Raw genomic sequence first — 18603 nt, forward strand, 5'->3', positions numbered from 1 at the left:
CCACTAGACCACTGATTGCCTTGATTTCTAAGCAAGTAAATTAATGAGCTATTCCAAAATGTTCAACTTCCTCGATAACGGTTCAAAAGTAGATCATTGCTATACCTGTATTCATCCGATTAGCCAGAAATCCAATTTCTTTTTTCTTCTCAGTATATATTTGTTTATATCCTTTGATGAAGGATAAGTAAGATTTTGGTGTTACGTGTGTCTGTCGGCGGTAGCTGTTGAAATATTCAACAGATAATCCAGACACAATATCCTGAATGAAATAAAGAATAAACTTCATTATGCTAACATTCACTGATTTGTATTAACATGAATTTGTTTTAAAACAGCTGTGAATGACTGTAAGGCAGAGAGATATCAGGTCGACAGTAAGTCAGAGAATATTACAATGCTTTACTTTGCACCCATTTTTAATTTTCTGTTTCTCTGTTTTTCTATTCAGTTACAATTCTCCCCCTGTAACATGAACCAGTCTCTATACTATTAGTTAATTAGCTTAGGATTCAACAAGATCAGCTACCCGATGAGTGTATATATTCAGTGTCACTCTGTAAACAAGACAAAATATCAAAGTAGAATTACTAACTCACCATTTTCCATGAGGAAAGTGAAGCCTTACCTTGACTGCATGCAACGTTTCTGAATTACTGAAACTATCAAAATTAAAATGGAGGAGTCTTATAGTAGAAAGGTGAACAAATAAAGAAATGTTGGCTGTTCACAAAAACTCTACAACTAACCTGATAAGCACCCATAGTCTCTATCACAGCTTCTTTCACAGGATTTGAACAAATTATTTCAAAGGATCCAAGGAAATGATTGGACACAGCCACCAGAGCATCTCTTGGCCAACCTTGAAACCAGTCCATGGTACATCCAGAAATCAAACCAGGGAACTGCAATGCTCGGCTTCGGAATTTCTCTCCAACCTGAAGCAAGAAACAAAACAATGACAATGATTGGTGTTCTCTAAGAAAGAATAAGACACGATTTTATTAATATCATGTTTAAGCTTTAATGTTATTACAACATTTATATCACAGTTGCTTTTATTGGTTTTATTTGTAAACCTAAATATAAAAGACAATCTTCGACCAGACAATCTTTCATTGACCATAGTGTGATCATTGTGTAATCTAACATGCAATTAGTTTGTTATTGGGTACTGCCTAAGCGGCAGAAGCAAGTATCTATATATACGAAAACAGGATTCCAGAAAGAGCCCTTCTAAATCATGTACATATAGTAACAGTTTAGAAATAAATTGCATTTTAGCTCAAGCAAAAATGACATTTCAGAAGTCTTCCCCAAATATGACTCTAAATAAATAAACATTCTAAAATAAATAAATGCCTAGACGTCAGATGCATAAGAATTATGATTTATTTTAGTTATCCGCTGTTTATTAGTGTAACTCAGTTTTCTAGTGATTAGTACAAAGTTTTGTCAGTGAACAGGTCATGGTTTCAAAGCAATGAAAATATTTTGATAAATTAATATTTAAATGTTGAAGTGAATCGAACGGTTTTTGTGTGTTCTTAAATGGCTTACAAATATCTTCCACGTTGCAATTGTTATAATATTTTTGTTTTAGTGTTAAGTGTTATTCTGAAGATAGTCAGATTCAATAACTGAATAATTTTACATCATTGGTTGATGTGACTCATGAGAACACTTAATTGTTTTTATTGATGGAAATAGATACAAAGTTTTATAGAAGTTAGTTGTCTTTGTAGATTTGTATGTATTTAAAGTAAGAGAGATTAACATCTGAATTTCTCAGTGAGGTTACCGTATTCCTTAAGGCGGCATACACCATGTAATACCCTAAATAAGTATTCTTTTGGAGCAAAAAAACATTCTATAGTCTGGTTGTGGTAGGAACCCACTCAGAGGAGTGGATTGGAACTTTTTTCGATTTTCTTAAAACAACAATCTATGGAGAATTGGCTAAATTGTTTAATTTTAGCTATTACAGGATAATAGTTAGATAGAAAATATGAATGAATAAAGTTTTAGAGGAAAATAAGTTCTGTTAAATACAGAATGAGCAAAGGATTTCAAATGATTCCAGTGAGACAGTTTACAGAAGATGGATTTAGATAAAGAAATTATAGTTTGAAAATTTAAAGAAGCATAGACTATTGCAAAAACAGTTAAAAAAAAACCAGTAAAAACTGTGTGTAGAATTTGAATGTACTAGGTAACTATCAAATAGAACATAAATGTAACATACCAGTACAACTATGTTACTATGTGAAAAATAAAGTAAACCAATGGGTATTGGAAAAGTTCATGAATAACACCTACTGGGGAGAAACACAAAACCACATGCAAATTCTTCTTGACACGGCTAAGATAATAATCATAGCAATTCTCATTTGTCGGAGGACGTCTTGGAAAGTCCCTCTTCATTGGAACAAATAATTCCTGAATAATTTCATCAATTTCATCTCTGGCAAACAAGTTGGCAACCTGAAACAGGAATAAAATAATTCAGTGGAAATAAAGAAACCAATATTATTTTCAATGAAACAATCCTCACTAAAAGTGCTCTCTGATCTATTTTAAAACGGGGGCCACAGTTTTCATTAATGTTTTACGTAGTGTTTTTGGTACCGAAAGACTTTCAAACTTCGTATACTTATCTATTTTGTGTTATAGAACAGAAAAATATTTTTGTATTCGAATTTATTTCATGTAAAAAATTGTCTTATTTCGATAATTTCAACCAATCACTGACAAGTATTCAGTTGTTTACATTTACTCCTTTGGCTGATTAAGCGGTGTAAAGCGTATTTAATCTCCATAGCTTCGTTTTATTTGCTTTTTTCATTTTAAATTTGCTTTTTTCATTTTCTTTTTTTTTTCTTCGTTTTATTTGCTTTTTTCTTTATAAATTTGCTGTTTTACCCTAACCCTAACCCTACGGTTAGGGTTAGGGTTAGCCTATAATAGAAAGGTTTATTAGCTACTGCCAATATGCTTCAGCCATTTTTTGACAAGGAATTAATAATTTTTTCACGGATAGAATTGTTTCAGAATCGTTTGTTTATGTAGTCGGCACTTAATGTATATCGGCTGAATGGACGTCAGTGATTGGTTGAAATTACAGAAATACGACAACTTTAACATGGAATAACTTAGGGATTTCTTTTTTTTTTTAAGAAGACTAAGAGAAAAAGATGTTTTATATGACACATTCTACCAGTGTTGTTCCAAGTTTCAAAGTGTTTCGTTAAGAAAATACTGTGGCCCCCGTTTTAAAATAGATCCGTGCTCTCTTCATCATTGTCATTATTACCATTGGCAACAATAAACAACACATCACTACAATCATTAACCATTGAGATCAATGATAATCAGCTTCTCACTACTTTAAATTTTTAAAAGAAATTAACCTAAACTCAGTATTTAACTGCTACAGGTGTACCCTCCAAATATTCTAAAAAATTTTAACATATTGCAGACAATAGGATATTCAAAACATTTTTTCTTCTTTTGTATGGAATTTCACAAATGAAAAACACCATTAAATATCAGTGATCTTCAATATTACTCCCAAACTAGATGAGGGAATTATTTGGCTGTGAGATTCAAAGTGTAAGTTATTGATAAATATTTAACATTAACCCACTAACATTTGAACTGGACCTATCTAGCCCAAATATTCTACTTGTTTTATGTGCAAACTGTCCACATCTGACTGCTCACACCTACCCTACAATGCCATTCAGAAAAGAAACAATCACTTCATCAAAATCTCAAAGCTACAAGATCACTTCAAAACAATGCAATAAGCATTGCACTTGATAGAGTAATCTGAATGCTAAAGGGTTAATCTTTTATTTATTTATTTATTTATTTATTGTTTTATTCCTAAGAATGCAAGATCTGCCAAAAAACTTACTTCTCCTGTTGCAAGGATATTATTCAAAAAGCCAAGAAAACCTTCTTCTTTGATTTCATTGTCAGTAAACAGAAAGGTAATACCTTTCCCGTACTGTCCAGAAGTACGATAAAGATGCTTGAGGTCATCCATTAGGTTTGATGTTGTATACGATCTATCAAATAAAGTGATAAATAACAGAATCAGTTTAGTTTCCTTTGTTTTATCTTTCAATCAGGCGGAAAGGTAGAGCCTGTGACCTTTCACAGGCCTTCCAAAGTGAGTGGGAGCAAAGGAGGAAGGTATCTTCAAAGTAGTGAGCAGACCTGGATGCTTGTAAGAAAGTGGACTCCGCTAAGGTTAACAAAGGTGTCAGGTATTGGTGTTCAGTCAGGTGATGGATAGAGTCTGCCATCCAAGTAGGCCACAATGGGATTTCAACTTAGAACAACACAAAGCGCTGGAACAAAGACATTCAGTCCAATGTTCTTATGGTTCCATCAATGAACTCTTCTAGATTGGTGCATTTCTATCAACTTAAAGAAGATGAAAAACATAGTTACCTTCACAGGATTTGATTGTTGAATATATTGCACTGAATTAAATACTCCTCAATCTGATAAATCTACCAAGACATTACTTAAACCAATTCACCAATTTTGGGAAGAGTTTGAGAAGGCAGTTAATTTAAGGATTCGTGTAAGTTATTTTTTTAATTAGATATTTTTAAAAATACACCAGGCGTAGTTTAATAAAAAACAGATTTTTTTTTAAGTAAAAGAGTCTTCAGGAACCTTTGTAAAATGTCCATTTATCCATTTGACTCAAAAAGGAAGTTCTGTGGTCAAGTGCGAAAAGGTATAGAGGGAATAAGAAAGGTATAAACGGTATATGGAGAGATACACTAGTATAAAAAAAAAAGATATAAATGGAAAAAAGAAAATTATTTGACTTCAGTTGTTTGAAATTATTTTTAATAGGACTGTGAATTGCATCAACTACTCTCAATGAAAAATATTTAGTGAAAGGCGGTGGTATTACATGACAGCAAACCTTTCTTGAAGCTATAGATGGAATCAAATACTTCATTATATCTAAAAAGGTTATGTCACGATAAATAGATAAATAGTTGTTGTGAAGTAGTTTCGGTTCAGCTGTGATTGAGAGGAAGTAATTTGAGTATAACTTGATGAGTTCACAAATTTATTGCCCTGTATGTACCAAGCCATCATGCTGAAGAGCATTCTTTACACTCCAATATGTATAGGGTGCAATGAAACAATCTTGAGAAAATGAACTCTACTTTCCCAACTTTATTCGTATGCCTGTTGATTTTGGTGGTTGCCAGACTCAGCCAGAATATGACATCTCCTGTTCCTCTGTAAATATTATGGGTGGTGTGCTGATATGTTAAATTATAACCCAAGTAGCAATTGGTAGAGCAAGTAACAAACTCTTACCTGGTCAAAGTGATTTGGAAAGTGGTATACCCAGCAATGAATGAAGCCAGTCGTGTAAGACTCTGCTTTCCTGAGCCACCAACACCAACAAGAAGAGCATGTCCTTTAGTTGTGCAAATAATCCGGGATATTTTAATAAGGTGAATCATAGCATCCTGTTGTAAGAGATGAAAAAGATTTTACTCTTTTAGAATCATATTTCGGTTGAAATATATAGTCTTTGTTTCAATTAATTTTGAAAATAATGAAAAATTTACTGGACTAACTGAAATGATGTTTGAAACGAACTCGTACGAAATATTTTAATTTAGATTTTTCTTTTAAATCAAGATGTTTGTATAGTAAAAACAGAAGCAGTTTTGAGCAGGTTGTTATTAAAAGGGTTAAGGAAGAAATTGCAAACCTTTTTTAAAACAACCCAGTAAAAGTAAGTAGACCGTTCTTACAATTTCCAGTAATACTATATAGTTCAAAGTTCCACTCTTAATAATATACTGACTGGGATAATTGAAGGTTATAGCTTTTACAGCCTTCACCAACCAATGTGGTCTACTGCACAAGCTATCAGTAGACATTCCATTGGTAATGAGTTTTCTAGGAAACATTTTAATGTCATATCAGCTACGGCGGTACATATTCTAAAATTGGCGCGATACAGACAAGATTAGCATGGCCCCTGCGTAAGGATGACATGCAAATTCGTAAAGTGTTCCATATTTTTTTTCTTACTTTTTCTACTGACATGGATATCCATTTAAATGTAAAGACATTCGAGCGAGATCATTGCCATGTAAAGACATTCGAGCGAGATCGTTGTCAGTGCTGCAGGACTGGCTTCTGTGCAGGTGGCACGTAAAATACACCATTTTGAGCGTGGCCGTTGCCAGTACCGCCTGACAGGCCATCGTGCTGGTGGCACATAAAAGCACCCGCTACACTCTCGGAGTGGTTGGCGTTAAGAAGGGCATCCAGCTGTAGAAACTCTGCCAGATCAGATTGGAGCCTGGTGTAGCCATCTGGTTCACCAGTCCTCAGTCAAATCGTCCAATCCATGCTAGCATTGAAAGCGGACGTTAAACAATGATGATTATGATGATGATGATCAGTGGGGCAAGAGCTTATATTGAACCTTTTTTTACAAATTCATGTGTGTCCTATTTCAGAGACAGCAGAGCTAATCAAAAATGCACAGTGACAACATCTGAGCAACGACTATCAAATAATTAGAACAAAATACATTGGAATATAACGAATCACCTTAAAAAAGACAAGATCCATATTAGCCCCTCTGATAGCTTCATTATATAGATGCATAAAATTTATCAATCGAGTGTTCAGTTCTGGAAAAGAGTAAATCTCTTCATATACTCTTGGGGCCTCTATCTCTGCATCATCTGCCTCTTCCCCTGCATGACAAAAAAAAACATAATAATTGTATCGTATGGAAAATAGAAATATGCTATTACTTGTTCCATGAAATATGAAAATGTCCTATCATAATTCAGGGAGGGAGCCTTTCTGTGGTTGTTCAACTTGCTGGAAATAGCAACCAAATCCCAATCATATCACACAGATAAAGAATGGACAAAAGACAGGAGAGCACAACATGATCAATCAGAGTTGATCTTTGGCTAGAGAAATTCAATAACAAATGTTGTTTCAAACAGGAAATATCATGACAGATATTTCATGGCAGTTGTGTTGATACATATCCATCAATTTCACTGCACTTCTGTCAACCAAAATGTCGTGAATGAGACACAAGACTATTATTATTGCTTGTGTTCTTTCTCAAAATCATACTTTACTAGCTGGTGATCTTCAACAGAGTCAAGATAACAGTCACATACCATCATCAGCCTCTTCTGTTTTATATCATGTTTCCAATTGCTAAAATGAATTAGGTCCATACGCAACAAGACTCCTCCTTATCTTGATTAATCAAGTTGAACTTATGTGTTACCTACTTGTGTTCTACTTTGTCCTAAACATCACACTGTGATACATTTTATCTTTTTGCCACAGCTAAACTGATTTCTACAACAGTCATGATAAAAACCACCAACTGGACACCTGTAGAACTGTATGAAACTTATACAAACATGACAAACATAGTATGATATCTTTTCCTGTCAGTTGATTAAACTAAGTCAATATAGAATAAGGAAACATTTCCACCCAGAAACACAAGGATATTTATAGTGGATATGTACATCTTCATCTATCGTCATATAATCCAATATCCAATATAGTAAATCCTACTATACTGCTTTAATTATAATACCTTACATACCTCACCCCAATTCTGTGGCACTAATTATGGCAAATTAAAAAGATATAACATCCAATGAAGTTTGAAATATATCAGTCACTTGAGGTAGTTTTGCACTTTCTAGATGCTTTACATGGTCACCTTAAAATAGATATTTATCTCCACTTAAACATGGATGTTCTGTTAGAAGAAACTATACTGCAATAGGTACTACGAGAGAAACTCTCATTTTGGCTTTCAGTGCAAAATGCACTTTTACTTATATCTCCCATGGTATCTATCGCAGTAAAGTTTCTTATAACAGAACATCCATTTTTAAGTGGGGTAAATATTACTTCTTAGTATTAATACAGCCTCTGTCGCTAACATATATTTCTTCAAATAGATGTCTAAGTAATTAATTTATAGACTTATTTATTTTTAACTTAGATAAAGGATCTCAGAGATGAGGATGGTGTTTAAGGATGCATGATGGACATTTGAATAAAAATTATTTGAGCAAAAGTTTTCGTATAAATACTTATGTATGTGGTCAGCCTTTTACAACACAGATTTTTATTTGATTTTAATTCACTCTTCAATAACAGTAACAAGGTTAGAGATTTTATGTGGTTGTTTATCACAACAGGTCGTTGAAGTGTGAGATATACGATATCTTTATTTACAATGTTTTCATTCGTAAGTTATAACAAATATTATTGTTTCTTAATTAAAAGCTATAATGATAATCTCGTTACTTATAACTTGATTATAAGTATTTATCACTAAGCATAACTCTTAGTTTAGGCTGCGTAAATGTTATGATGTATACATACCAAGACGCTGAACGTACGTTCATTACGTGCATGTATGTTGAAGATATAGATTATAATTTTTTGACCGTTACACATAAAAAAATACAGTTTCATTAATATACAGAAATAAATTCAAGAAGTTGAAAGAAACGAGAAGTAAAAGGAATTAAGTTTCTACATTAATTTATTATATACATTTTTTTTACATTTATAGAAATTTAGAAACAAATCATTTCGTCGTAGAGCATTTACAACTTAAATTTTATATTAACTAATTTCTCATTCTAACTATAAGGCTTCACGATAATTCAGTATTGTCGGATTTGAGTATTGAACATGGCATATATATTAGCCTATACTCAAAAAGGGTGAGTGTCGTGGATTTTAGTAGCATCCAATGATCACTGGAGATTTTGCTGAAAATCAGGGTTTTTATAACTACTCATACATGAATCACAGAACCGTAACCCCATGAAAGATTTCTTCAACGAAGTTCATAATTCGTATATGGGCAGTAATTTTTAACCAATGAGAAATCAATAATTTCTCATGTTCGGGCAAACGAACTTATGTTCTCTCTCCGCCTCTTATGAGTTTGCTACAGAGACATCCTCTTCCGAGATTGCATTGACCATCAATCAGACACACAGAAAGCAAAACGCTGAATAAAAAAAGTTGCCAATAAAATGTAACTTATTACATACCTGTGGCTTCTGGCGCATCCCGGAGAAAATTTACAAAATAAGGTTCTGCCTTCATCGATGAAGCCAATGAGGCACCAAAATACTCTTTCGCCACCTAATGAAATATTCACAAAGATGTATTTATTTGATTGTACCTAAACAGAACAGACAACACACTAAAAAGAAAAGTGGTTAGAATACTTCCTTACTTTTCTAATCTCAAACAAAAATGTCAATATTCACAGAACAAAGAAATCCTTTTATTACTATATTTCTGTTGAAATATGCTGCTATTGGTTCAATAAATTTTGGAAATAATGAAGAGTTTAGTAAAATAACTGTGGTATTATTAAGCTGATATCTATTTCGTCTGTCTTTACGTTCTGAGTTCAAATTCCGCCAAGGTCAACGAAGTGCTTTGCTGTATTTTGCCCATCAATACGTTATGTGTTCAAATTCCGCGAGGTCAATTTTTGCCTTTCATCCTTTCGGGGTCAGTAAATTAAGAACCAGTGAAACACTGGGTCTGTGTAATCGGCTAGTCTCCTGCCCCCCCCCCCAAATTTCAGGCCTTGTGCCTATAGTAGATAGGATTATTAAGCTGATGTCTGGGACATAAATTTATATAAGAAAGACATGAGAGAAGATGGAGGGAGGTGAACAGAAGTGGGGTGGAGGGTAAGTTGATAGTCAAGGCAGCAGTTAGTGCTAAATGGTTGGGGTTGAAGGGACAGAATCAAATAATGATGGTGAGTTGGCAGTGGAGGGGAAGTACTGAGGTATGTAGAAGTGCGTTTGAGAGAAAACAGAGGGAATGAGGGGTGGATAGGTTGATAGCTAAGGCAGTGGGGTAGTTGTAAGTTGTTTCAGTTGAAGAGGAGATAGGACAAAATACCCACACATATAAAGAAAGAGTGAGAGAGAGAGAGAGAAAGATAAAGACAGAACAGAACTGTTAAGAAAACCGAGCTGTATTATACATAGTGACTAGCTCTAGCCAAAATTGAGAAAAATCAATATGAATCAATGAATAAATATTATTTTCAGTTTTCCATCAAGTCCAGTATTATACCAACTTCGTGAAACTGAGACTTCTTAGCACTTTCTTTGATTTCCCTCCTTGAGTATGTGTGTACAATCAAATATGTTTTCTAAATGATCCTTTCATTACTAATTTGGCAAGTACAGTGAAGTCGATGCTTTGCTGACGGAGTCAGAATAGCAACCAAAACATGTTAGAAAATGTATTAGTCTTTTACTGATAGCTTAATTTTTCCTTGCTGCATATCTATTCCAAGTTAGTTTCTTAATACTCCCTATGTTAAATAATGGCAACATTAACCAAACAAAGAATTAAGTGTGCAGCATCAAATTACAGAAGTGTACAGTGCAGGAGTGGCTGTGTGGTAAGTAGCTTGCTTACCAACCACATGGTTCCGGGTTCAGTCCCACTGCGTGGCCCTTTGGGCAAGTGTCTTCTATTATAGCCTCAGGCCAACCAAAGCCTTGTGAATGGATTTGGTGGCCGGAAATTGAAAGAAGCCCATCGTATATATGTATATATGTGTGTGTGTGTGTGTGTGTGTGTGTGTGTCCAACATCGCTTGACAACCGATGCTGGTGTGTTTACGTCCCCGTAACTTAACGGTTCGGCAAAAGAGACTGATAGAATAAGTACTAGGCTTACAAAGAATAAGTCCTGGGATCGATTTGCTCGACTAAAAGCGGTGCTCCAGCATGGCCGCAGTCAAATGACTGAAACAAGTAAAAGAGTAAAAGAGTGTCAAATTACAGAATGAAACACCAACTGTGGACAGAAAGTCAATTCTTGAGATCTCATACCACAATATGATATCCATTTGGATAGTTACCTTCTGCATTTGCCAATGTGGACAAAGTCTGTGAATGAAAGTGTGAACTGGCATCTACTTTCAGCCAGTTAGATAAATTAAAATAACCTAAAAGAGCTTGCAAAATTATTCAAATGTATAAACAATAATCAACAGCTAATAGTTGTATTTTTAAAATAAATAAACTCTATAGCAGGCATAGCTCTATGGTTAAAGAATTTGTTTTGTAACCACATGGCTTGGGATTTGAACCCACTATGTGATACCTAGGACAAGTGTTGTTACCATAGCCCTGCACTGACCAGTGTTTGGAGAGTGAAATTTGTAGACAAAAACTATGCATGCATGTGTGTGTGTGTGTATGCGTCTAACCCATGCCACCATAGAAAATTGAATTTAAAAACAATGATGATGGTTAACTATGATGATGCAGATGTGTATGTGTCGGTGTATATTTTTCACTAATTGTTAGCACTCCGTCGCTAATGACATCGAGGGTTCCAGTTGATCCGATCAACAGAACAGCCTGCTCGTGAAATTAACGTGCAAGTGGCTGAGCACTCCACAGACACGAGTACCCTCAATGTAGTTCTCAGGGATATTCAGCATGACACAGTGTGACAAGGCTGACCCTTTGAATTACAGGCACAACAGAAACAGGAAGTAAGAGTGAGAGAAAGTTGTGGTGAAAGAGTACAGCAGGGTTCACCACCACCCACTGCGGGAGCCTCATGGGGCTTTAGGTGTTTTCGCTCAATAAACACTCACAACGCCCGGTCTGGGAATCGAAACTGCGATCCTATGACCGCGAGTCGGCTGCCCTAACCACTGGGCCATTGCGCCTCCACTTTTTTTCACTAATATATATTAGCAAAAGACATAGGTAGCAGCATCACTCCTACCCGCCAAAATTGCATTACCTCTTTTGATATTTGTTTTTCCACAAAGTTATACAGAGATTCCCTTGGTAATCTCATTGTAGGACATTTATTGAATCAGTGACAACTCACTAGAAACCTGTAATCGATAATATAAAATAAAAGTATACAAATCACTTATCAATGATATGAGTATTACCTCCTTACATACTTTCTCAAACCAATTCTTATCATCTACATTGATGAAGCGGTCAACCAACACTCTAGTGCATTCATGTTTCCAAAGACAAACAAGAACTTCTGCTGTGTTAATAACCTCTGCTTCACTTTTCAACATGCCCTGAAATATTCAGACAGAAAATACAACCAAGTAAAGAAGAGATCTATTATAATAAGGAAGTCATTATTTCAGCCAACCTACCAATCAGTTCTCAAATACAAAACATATAAACATATCAGACTGCTACTATAAATTCATTCATCTGTTGAGGATTACAATCACCAGAGCAAACATTCTATCTGCTAGAAATAGCAGACAGGTTTCTGTCAAGACTCCATCAAATGTCTTAAACACACATACACACACACACACACACATTGGAATAATGTAGTGTTAGATACACCGTTCTCATTGTTGTCAACAATATCATCATTATTTTATGCTTATTTTCCTTTGTTGGAATAAGTTAGATGGATCTCACGGTATCTCACCATTCACTGTAGTCCATCGTCTGGCACACTCTTAGCAAATGAGAAAACTGGCCATCTTTGTTATGTATGTCATGTCTGTGGTATATCTTTTACGGCTGGTGCTATTCCTATCACCAGCCATATTACAACATATAATGGATTATTTGAGTCTGTTAAGGGATTGTCTTTGATAAACTAAAAAGTCATCACTTCCCTGTAGCTATGCTTTTATTCTGAGTTTTATCCCTTCCAATTACTCTTTTCTTTTTAGTGGGGCATGGTTTCTTGGCATGATGATACAAAATTAATAGGTTAGATTAGAAATATCTGGAATGCCTTTCCTAATACGTCTGCTGCATCAAGAACATCCGGGGTTAAACAACAACCATTAAGAAATGACCCTTTATTCTCCAGCCTTATCATTCTGTACATACATACAAAGAAACCAGGAATAAATAAAATAGCTAAACAGATTACCAACATAATAAAAAGTTAACTGAAATATCACGCGCTCAAATCTTTTTAATGTTTTTGGCTCCATCTGTAAACTTCACCTTCTTCAAAAATTGATGTCAAGGCTTCTAAATACACTGTTACAATTTGTTCTTTATAATGTGGAGCAATGTAAAGCCAGACCAGTGCATCTTTATTGAGAATATCCTCTCAATATTTCCTCTCCAAAGGCGGCAAGCTGACAGAATTGTTAACATGCCAGGCAAAATGCTTAGCAACATTTTGTTTGTCTTTATGTTCTGAATTCAAATTCTGCTGTGGTTGACTTTGCTTTTCCCTGAGCACTGGGGTTGAGCACTGAGGTTGATGCAATCAATTTATCTTCTCCCGTGAAATTACTGGCCTTGTGCCAAAATTTGAAGCCAATGTTTCCTTTACATGATGGTCAGTTTGATAACCAAAACAGATAAACCCATTTACATAGAAAAAAAAAACTATTGGCCAGATAACGAAAATGTAGATTAAGTTCATCTAACCAGAAACAATAAAAATGTTTTCAGTGATTTTGAATTCATTAACTCAGAGCTGGTAAATTACCACCACATCTACTTGACTGTTCTACCTCCGTATATACAGGATATAAATTCGGGACTATTTCATACAAACCTGCCATATTCTACTGAGATCTCTCAAATTAAAAACATAATGAAATTTGGCTGGAGTTGGTAGCATTTTCACTTTTATATCTTGCCATAACTTTCTGGTTGCAGGTATGAGTGTTGGAACCATTTCAATAACACTTTCAGGAAAGTGTCTTTCCTACAAAAAAAAAAAAAGTTTGATAATTTATTTGTTGCATGCATGTCTATACATTTTACCTTTAGTCATAATGAAACATAAGATAAGCCCTCTTGTACTAGAAACATATTTATATATTCAGGATACAATACTAACTCACTTCTACTCATAGCTATTTTACATTTTTACTGCTATCCATTAATATAAACTATTAACATTTAAAGCAATATATAGAATATTCTGCTTTATTAATATAAACTATGAAGTATAAAATGATGCCTTCTATCAAAACAGTAGTGTATCATTCTTATGGTTAGCTTTTAGTAATTGAAAACAATTCTAGGCTTCATCAATAATCCAGTTCTCAATCAAATTGAATGCATTTTTTAGCAATGATGGTTCAGTCCTAAGCTACATTTGAGATAAAATAACTGAAATTTGGGTCATTAAAAAACAAAGTTAGGTCAAATTATGTGTGGTCAAAAATGGGAGAGTAAGGCAAAAAATTGACTTTAAATCAAAATATCTTTTATTTTAGCAGAAATGTATAGATTAATTGGGTCTAAAAGAATGTGCATATTGGGAACACAGTTTTGGAGAAACCTCATTAAAAAGTATTTGTTATGGGAAAAGTTGTGTGGCTTTAAGTAATAAAACAATTTTGAGTCTAAGTATCCCAGCTGTTGAAAAAGAAACTATATAATAGTTGTGTCCAAATGAAAAGGTTCTATGAGATAAATCTCATGATAAAAGCCTCATCAAAAAATATTTGTTATAAAAAGGGTGGTGTGGCTTTAAGTGACAACGAAAAGGAAATCCTTTTAACAAATATTTTTATCATTTTAAGATATCTAACCTTATAAACGACAATATCTGATGTTATGTGTCACTTAACTTAATGGTACTGAGCACTTAACAAGAATTTGAGAAGTACAGGGTTCAATACTCTGTAACAGCTTGCTAGCCAGTTGTTTTCCCCATTTTTTAAGGGTATGTAGCCAATCTTCTAAGCTGTTTTCACAGCTATTCTGTATTCAAGATTTACTTCAGATGGAAGAGCTCCATGAGAAGAGTCTTATGGTGAAAACCATATCACTTACAAAAAGAGCTGTGTCGCTTTAGCTGAAATCAAAATATTTTTGTCTTTTTAAGAAAAGAAAAATTATTATTTCAACTCAAATGAAAGAGTTTATTGAGACTAATATTTTGGAAAAAACCTCATCTAACAATATTAGACATACAAAAAGTTATAATACTTTGCAATGTCATATCAATTATCATTATTCTGTTTATCTATTAAAATATGTATGTATTAAAAACCTATAGAAACTTTAAAATTCCCTCATTAAAATAACTAATTATTAATTTAATCAGAATAGAACATTATTGTATAATAAAAATTGTTTAACAACATGTTTATTTGTAACAGATATCATCATTATCATCGATGCTGCTATTAATTCTTTGTTATTTTTGTGAGCAAACAACATTTCCAAGTTTGAACAAAATCTGTACCTATAAAATATTTGCTATAGTAACATTCTTTTAATTATACAAATAAGTATGGTTTATTATAATAACAGAGGCATTGCCTGGAAAGAAAGTGGACTAGAATGGAAAATGCAGGCACAGAATCCGAGAATATTCTTAAGCATTGAACGTGACAAAATACAGGACAAGAAGGAACAAAAAAAGCTTAAAATATTGCTGCTGAAGTTAGAATTTGCTAAATAAATAAATATCTGAAATTGTTCATCAGATAGTGTGTACACTGTTTTTTTTTTGTTTTTTTTTTCTTTGCTATTCATTGCAAATTTTTAAAATTTGAGTTAATATTTTTGTATTTTTGACTTAAAACTTTTTTGTATTAAATTATAACATTTCTGCCTTATTTTTAGTATTACATTTTTTTTTTCAATTTTCTTTTCTTAACAAAACTCCTTATCCAAAAATTTTAAACTACAGATTTTGTGTTATAAAATTAAATTCATGTAGAGTATATGTAAATTAAAAGAGTAGAAAATAGTAAAAAAAATGTTTTAAAGCAACAAAAGTATTAATTTCTTTAAAGTTTGCATTGTCAGATAACAAACTATTTAAAGTTAGAAAAATATTTTAAAACAATTAATGCTAATGAACAAACTGAGTACAAAATGTTAAAATGATTCTAACCTTAAAAAAAAAAAAAAATTAGGAGTTATAATTGTGAATTTTTCCTGAATTGCTATTAAGTGATTTTTTAAATATATAAATTTGTATTATCAAATTTTTAATGCGTAAACTTGCAGGCAATTAATCTTTTCACTAAAATTGAAAATAAACAGCTTCTAGAGCATTTTAATTCAGACTTTTAAGTAAAACTAAAATATAAAAGGGCATTTATTACTATTTTAGTTTTAATATTCTAACTTCAGAAGCAATATTTTAAGTTGTTTTTTTTCTTTTAAGGTCATGTACTTTTCCAGGCTTAATGACTGCTTGTTCTGTACTTTTCCAGGTTCAATACTTGAGAATATTCTAGGGTTCTGTGGTTTTGCAGATTGGTGCATACTTGTACTTGAATCAACTCAGTTGTGAACTCAGAAAGGTATCTATTGTCAGCTGATGAATGAAACAGAGTAATGCACTTTGATAAAGAGCAGAGTGCAAATTTGAATTCCTAACCAGTTGGTCAGCATTCTAGTGCCTTAACAAGTAGCATGCACCCTAGTCCTTGAAGCAATTCAAGTTATGTTAAATACAACAGGTAAATGGAATGCAACTAATCATTTTATTGTAGTTTTGTAATGAAAAATTATTAAAAACTGAAAAATGTAGATTCATTCCCAATTCACTGGGGAAATATAATAAATTTTCCAGTCTTAATAAAAACATTATTATCTCCACCATTATTACTGTCCTAACATGAATTCATGTGAGGTGATGATTTTCAATTTAGTTAATTCAAATAATTTTTGTTACTATTGACCCAGGGAAAGGCAGGAATTGTTTTCATTTTCACTTCTTATAAGTTTGCGATCCAGCATCTGTTAACTATAATAGATTACACTTCTAAAATTGAACATAACATTCCTTTTAGCTAAGGAGAATAATTAGCAATATCAGAGGAACATTAACAGAGAAAGTAGTCTTTGTGTCTGGCAGATGTATGAGTACAATAAACACTACAAATGAACAGAAAATAGACTTCGTCAAATGCCAGGGGAGATACTTAGAAGTAGTTGTTAGCTTACATTATTTGGATGACCATGTCAGTAGTGGAGGTGGGAGCTCCAAGAGCATAGCTGCTAGGATAAGAATAGGCTGGGCAAAATTCAGAGAGCTTCTACTTTTGTTGATAACAAAGGGCCTCTACCCCAGAGTGAAAGGCAGATTCTATGCTACATGGCAGTGAAACAATGATTGTGACTGCAGAGGACATGTGAAAGCTTGAAAGAAATGAAGCTAGTATGCTTCACTGGATGGGCAATATCAGTGTGCATGTACAACAGAGTGTAAGCATCTTGAGAGATATAATGGGCAAAAGAGGCATCAGATGTAGTGGGCGGGCAAGAGAGAAGACTTGCTGGCATGGTCATGTGATGCATATGCATGAGGACAGCTGTGTAAAGAAGTGCTGATCTCTAACTGTAGTGGGAATTTGTGGAAGAGGTAGACCAGGAAGACATGGGATGAGATGGTGAAGCATGAGTTTTGGAGGCAATGACAAGTGATTGAGACCTTTGGCAATTTGCTGTGCTTGAAAAGACATGTCATGCTCAGTGCAGTCATAGTCATAACCAGTGCCGGTGATGTGTAAAAGCATCCACTACACTCTCGGAGTGGTTGGTGTTAGGAAGGGCATCCAGCTGTAGAAATCATGCCAAATCAGAATGAAGCCTGGTGCAGCTCTCCAGCTTACTAGTCCCAATCAAACTGTCCAACCCATGCCAGCATGGAAAACAGACACTAAATGCTGATGATATTAATATGTATTAAAAATAAAACAAAAAAAAAACTGGAATCCATGGAAACTAGTAAATTGTACCTCAGTAAAAATGAATAAAAGACAGAAAGTAAAAGAAAAAAAGAAAACAAAAAGCAACTCATTAAATATCTTTTGCTGTTAGAAAAGTAGTGGTGAGTGTTAATACTGAAGAGGAGAACTTTTCTATTTACTAAATTTAAAGACAGTCAATGGAAAAAAAGATTGGCAACAAATCAAATACAAAGCACTTGAAAGTGTTGTAAAATGTCTGTACCTTGCAAAAATGTCCACAACCAATAGTTTGAAAAATCTGATCAACAGAATTGTTTGAAGGCAGAGTACAGTTAAAGATAGAGAACTGACGCTTGAGTCTCTGAGGAATATCATTTCGGCCTCCTCCAGGATGAATCATTGCAGCCAGTAACTGGATATCAGTAACTGTTGTAAATTCTCCAGGTTTTTCAAGGTTATAGAATCCATTCATTTCTATCATTTGCCGAGTAATTTCATTTGTGACCTGTAAATACCAAACAGATTCCAACTCCTATATTAGAAATATTATAACTATATTAATTATATTTTCATTACATAGTTATGAGTGCATCAAGAATACTGGGTTTGTTTTCAGAGCCAGAAAATAACCCAGACCAATATAACTGCCAATGGTAGACACAACTCAGCTAAGATTACATTTGGAACACTTACATTCTGATCCTAAAAAATAAATTCTGAATTATTCAATAAAATTAATGGGGTTAATTGCTTGAGCAACCTTTTGGGATCAGTGATACTCCCATCACTAGGGAGTAAAAGTTGTGATACTCAGAGTTCTCTCAAAGCCAGTTATAGAACATATGAAA

General features: G+C 33.7%; 1 protein-coding gene and 1 non-coding gene across 2 annotated transcripts in view; one reads left to right on the forward strand and one right to left on the reverse strand.

Annotated features, from left to right (window-relative positions):
* Positions 1 to 18603, reverse strand: part of LOC106871452 (dynein axonemal heavy chain 5) — a 330351-nt gene that overhangs the window by 35526 nt on the left and 276222 nt on the right. Inside the window, exons 52-61 of the mRNA XM_089358345.1 lie at positions 18018 to 18260; positions 13645 to 13797; positions 12035 to 12175; positions 9129 to 9222; positions 6616 to 6764; positions 5359 to 5513; positions 3920 to 4073; positions 2320 to 2484; positions 750 to 938; positions 106 to 262 (exon numbers count right to left, since the gene is read on the reverse strand). Coding sequence (XP_089214471.1) covers positions 106 to 262; positions 750 to 938; positions 2320 to 2484; positions 3920 to 4073; positions 5359 to 5513; positions 6616 to 6764; positions 9129 to 9222; positions 12035 to 12175; positions 13645 to 13797; positions 18018 to 18260 — 1600 coding nt within the window. The remainder of the gene's footprint in view (positions 1 to 105; positions 263 to 749; positions 939 to 2319; positions 2485 to 3919; positions 4074 to 5358; positions 5514 to 6615; positions 6765 to 9128; positions 9223 to 12034; positions 12176 to 13644; positions 13798 to 18017; positions 18261 to 18603) is intronic.
* Positions 5973 to 6079, forward strand: LOC128248970 (U6 spliceosomal RNA). Its single transcript, XR_008265116.1, has one exon. It is a non-coding gene; the product is annotated as a U6 spliceosomal RNA (small nuclear RNA).

Source organism: Octopus bimaculoides, chromosome 10, assembly GCF_046866305.1.
Source record: "Octopus bimaculoides isolate indiv1 chromosome 10, ASM4686630v1, whole genome shotgun sequence".
NCBI classification, from domain to species: Eukaryota; Metazoa; Mollusca; class Cephalopoda; order Octopoda; family Octopodidae; genus Octopus; species Octopus bimaculoides.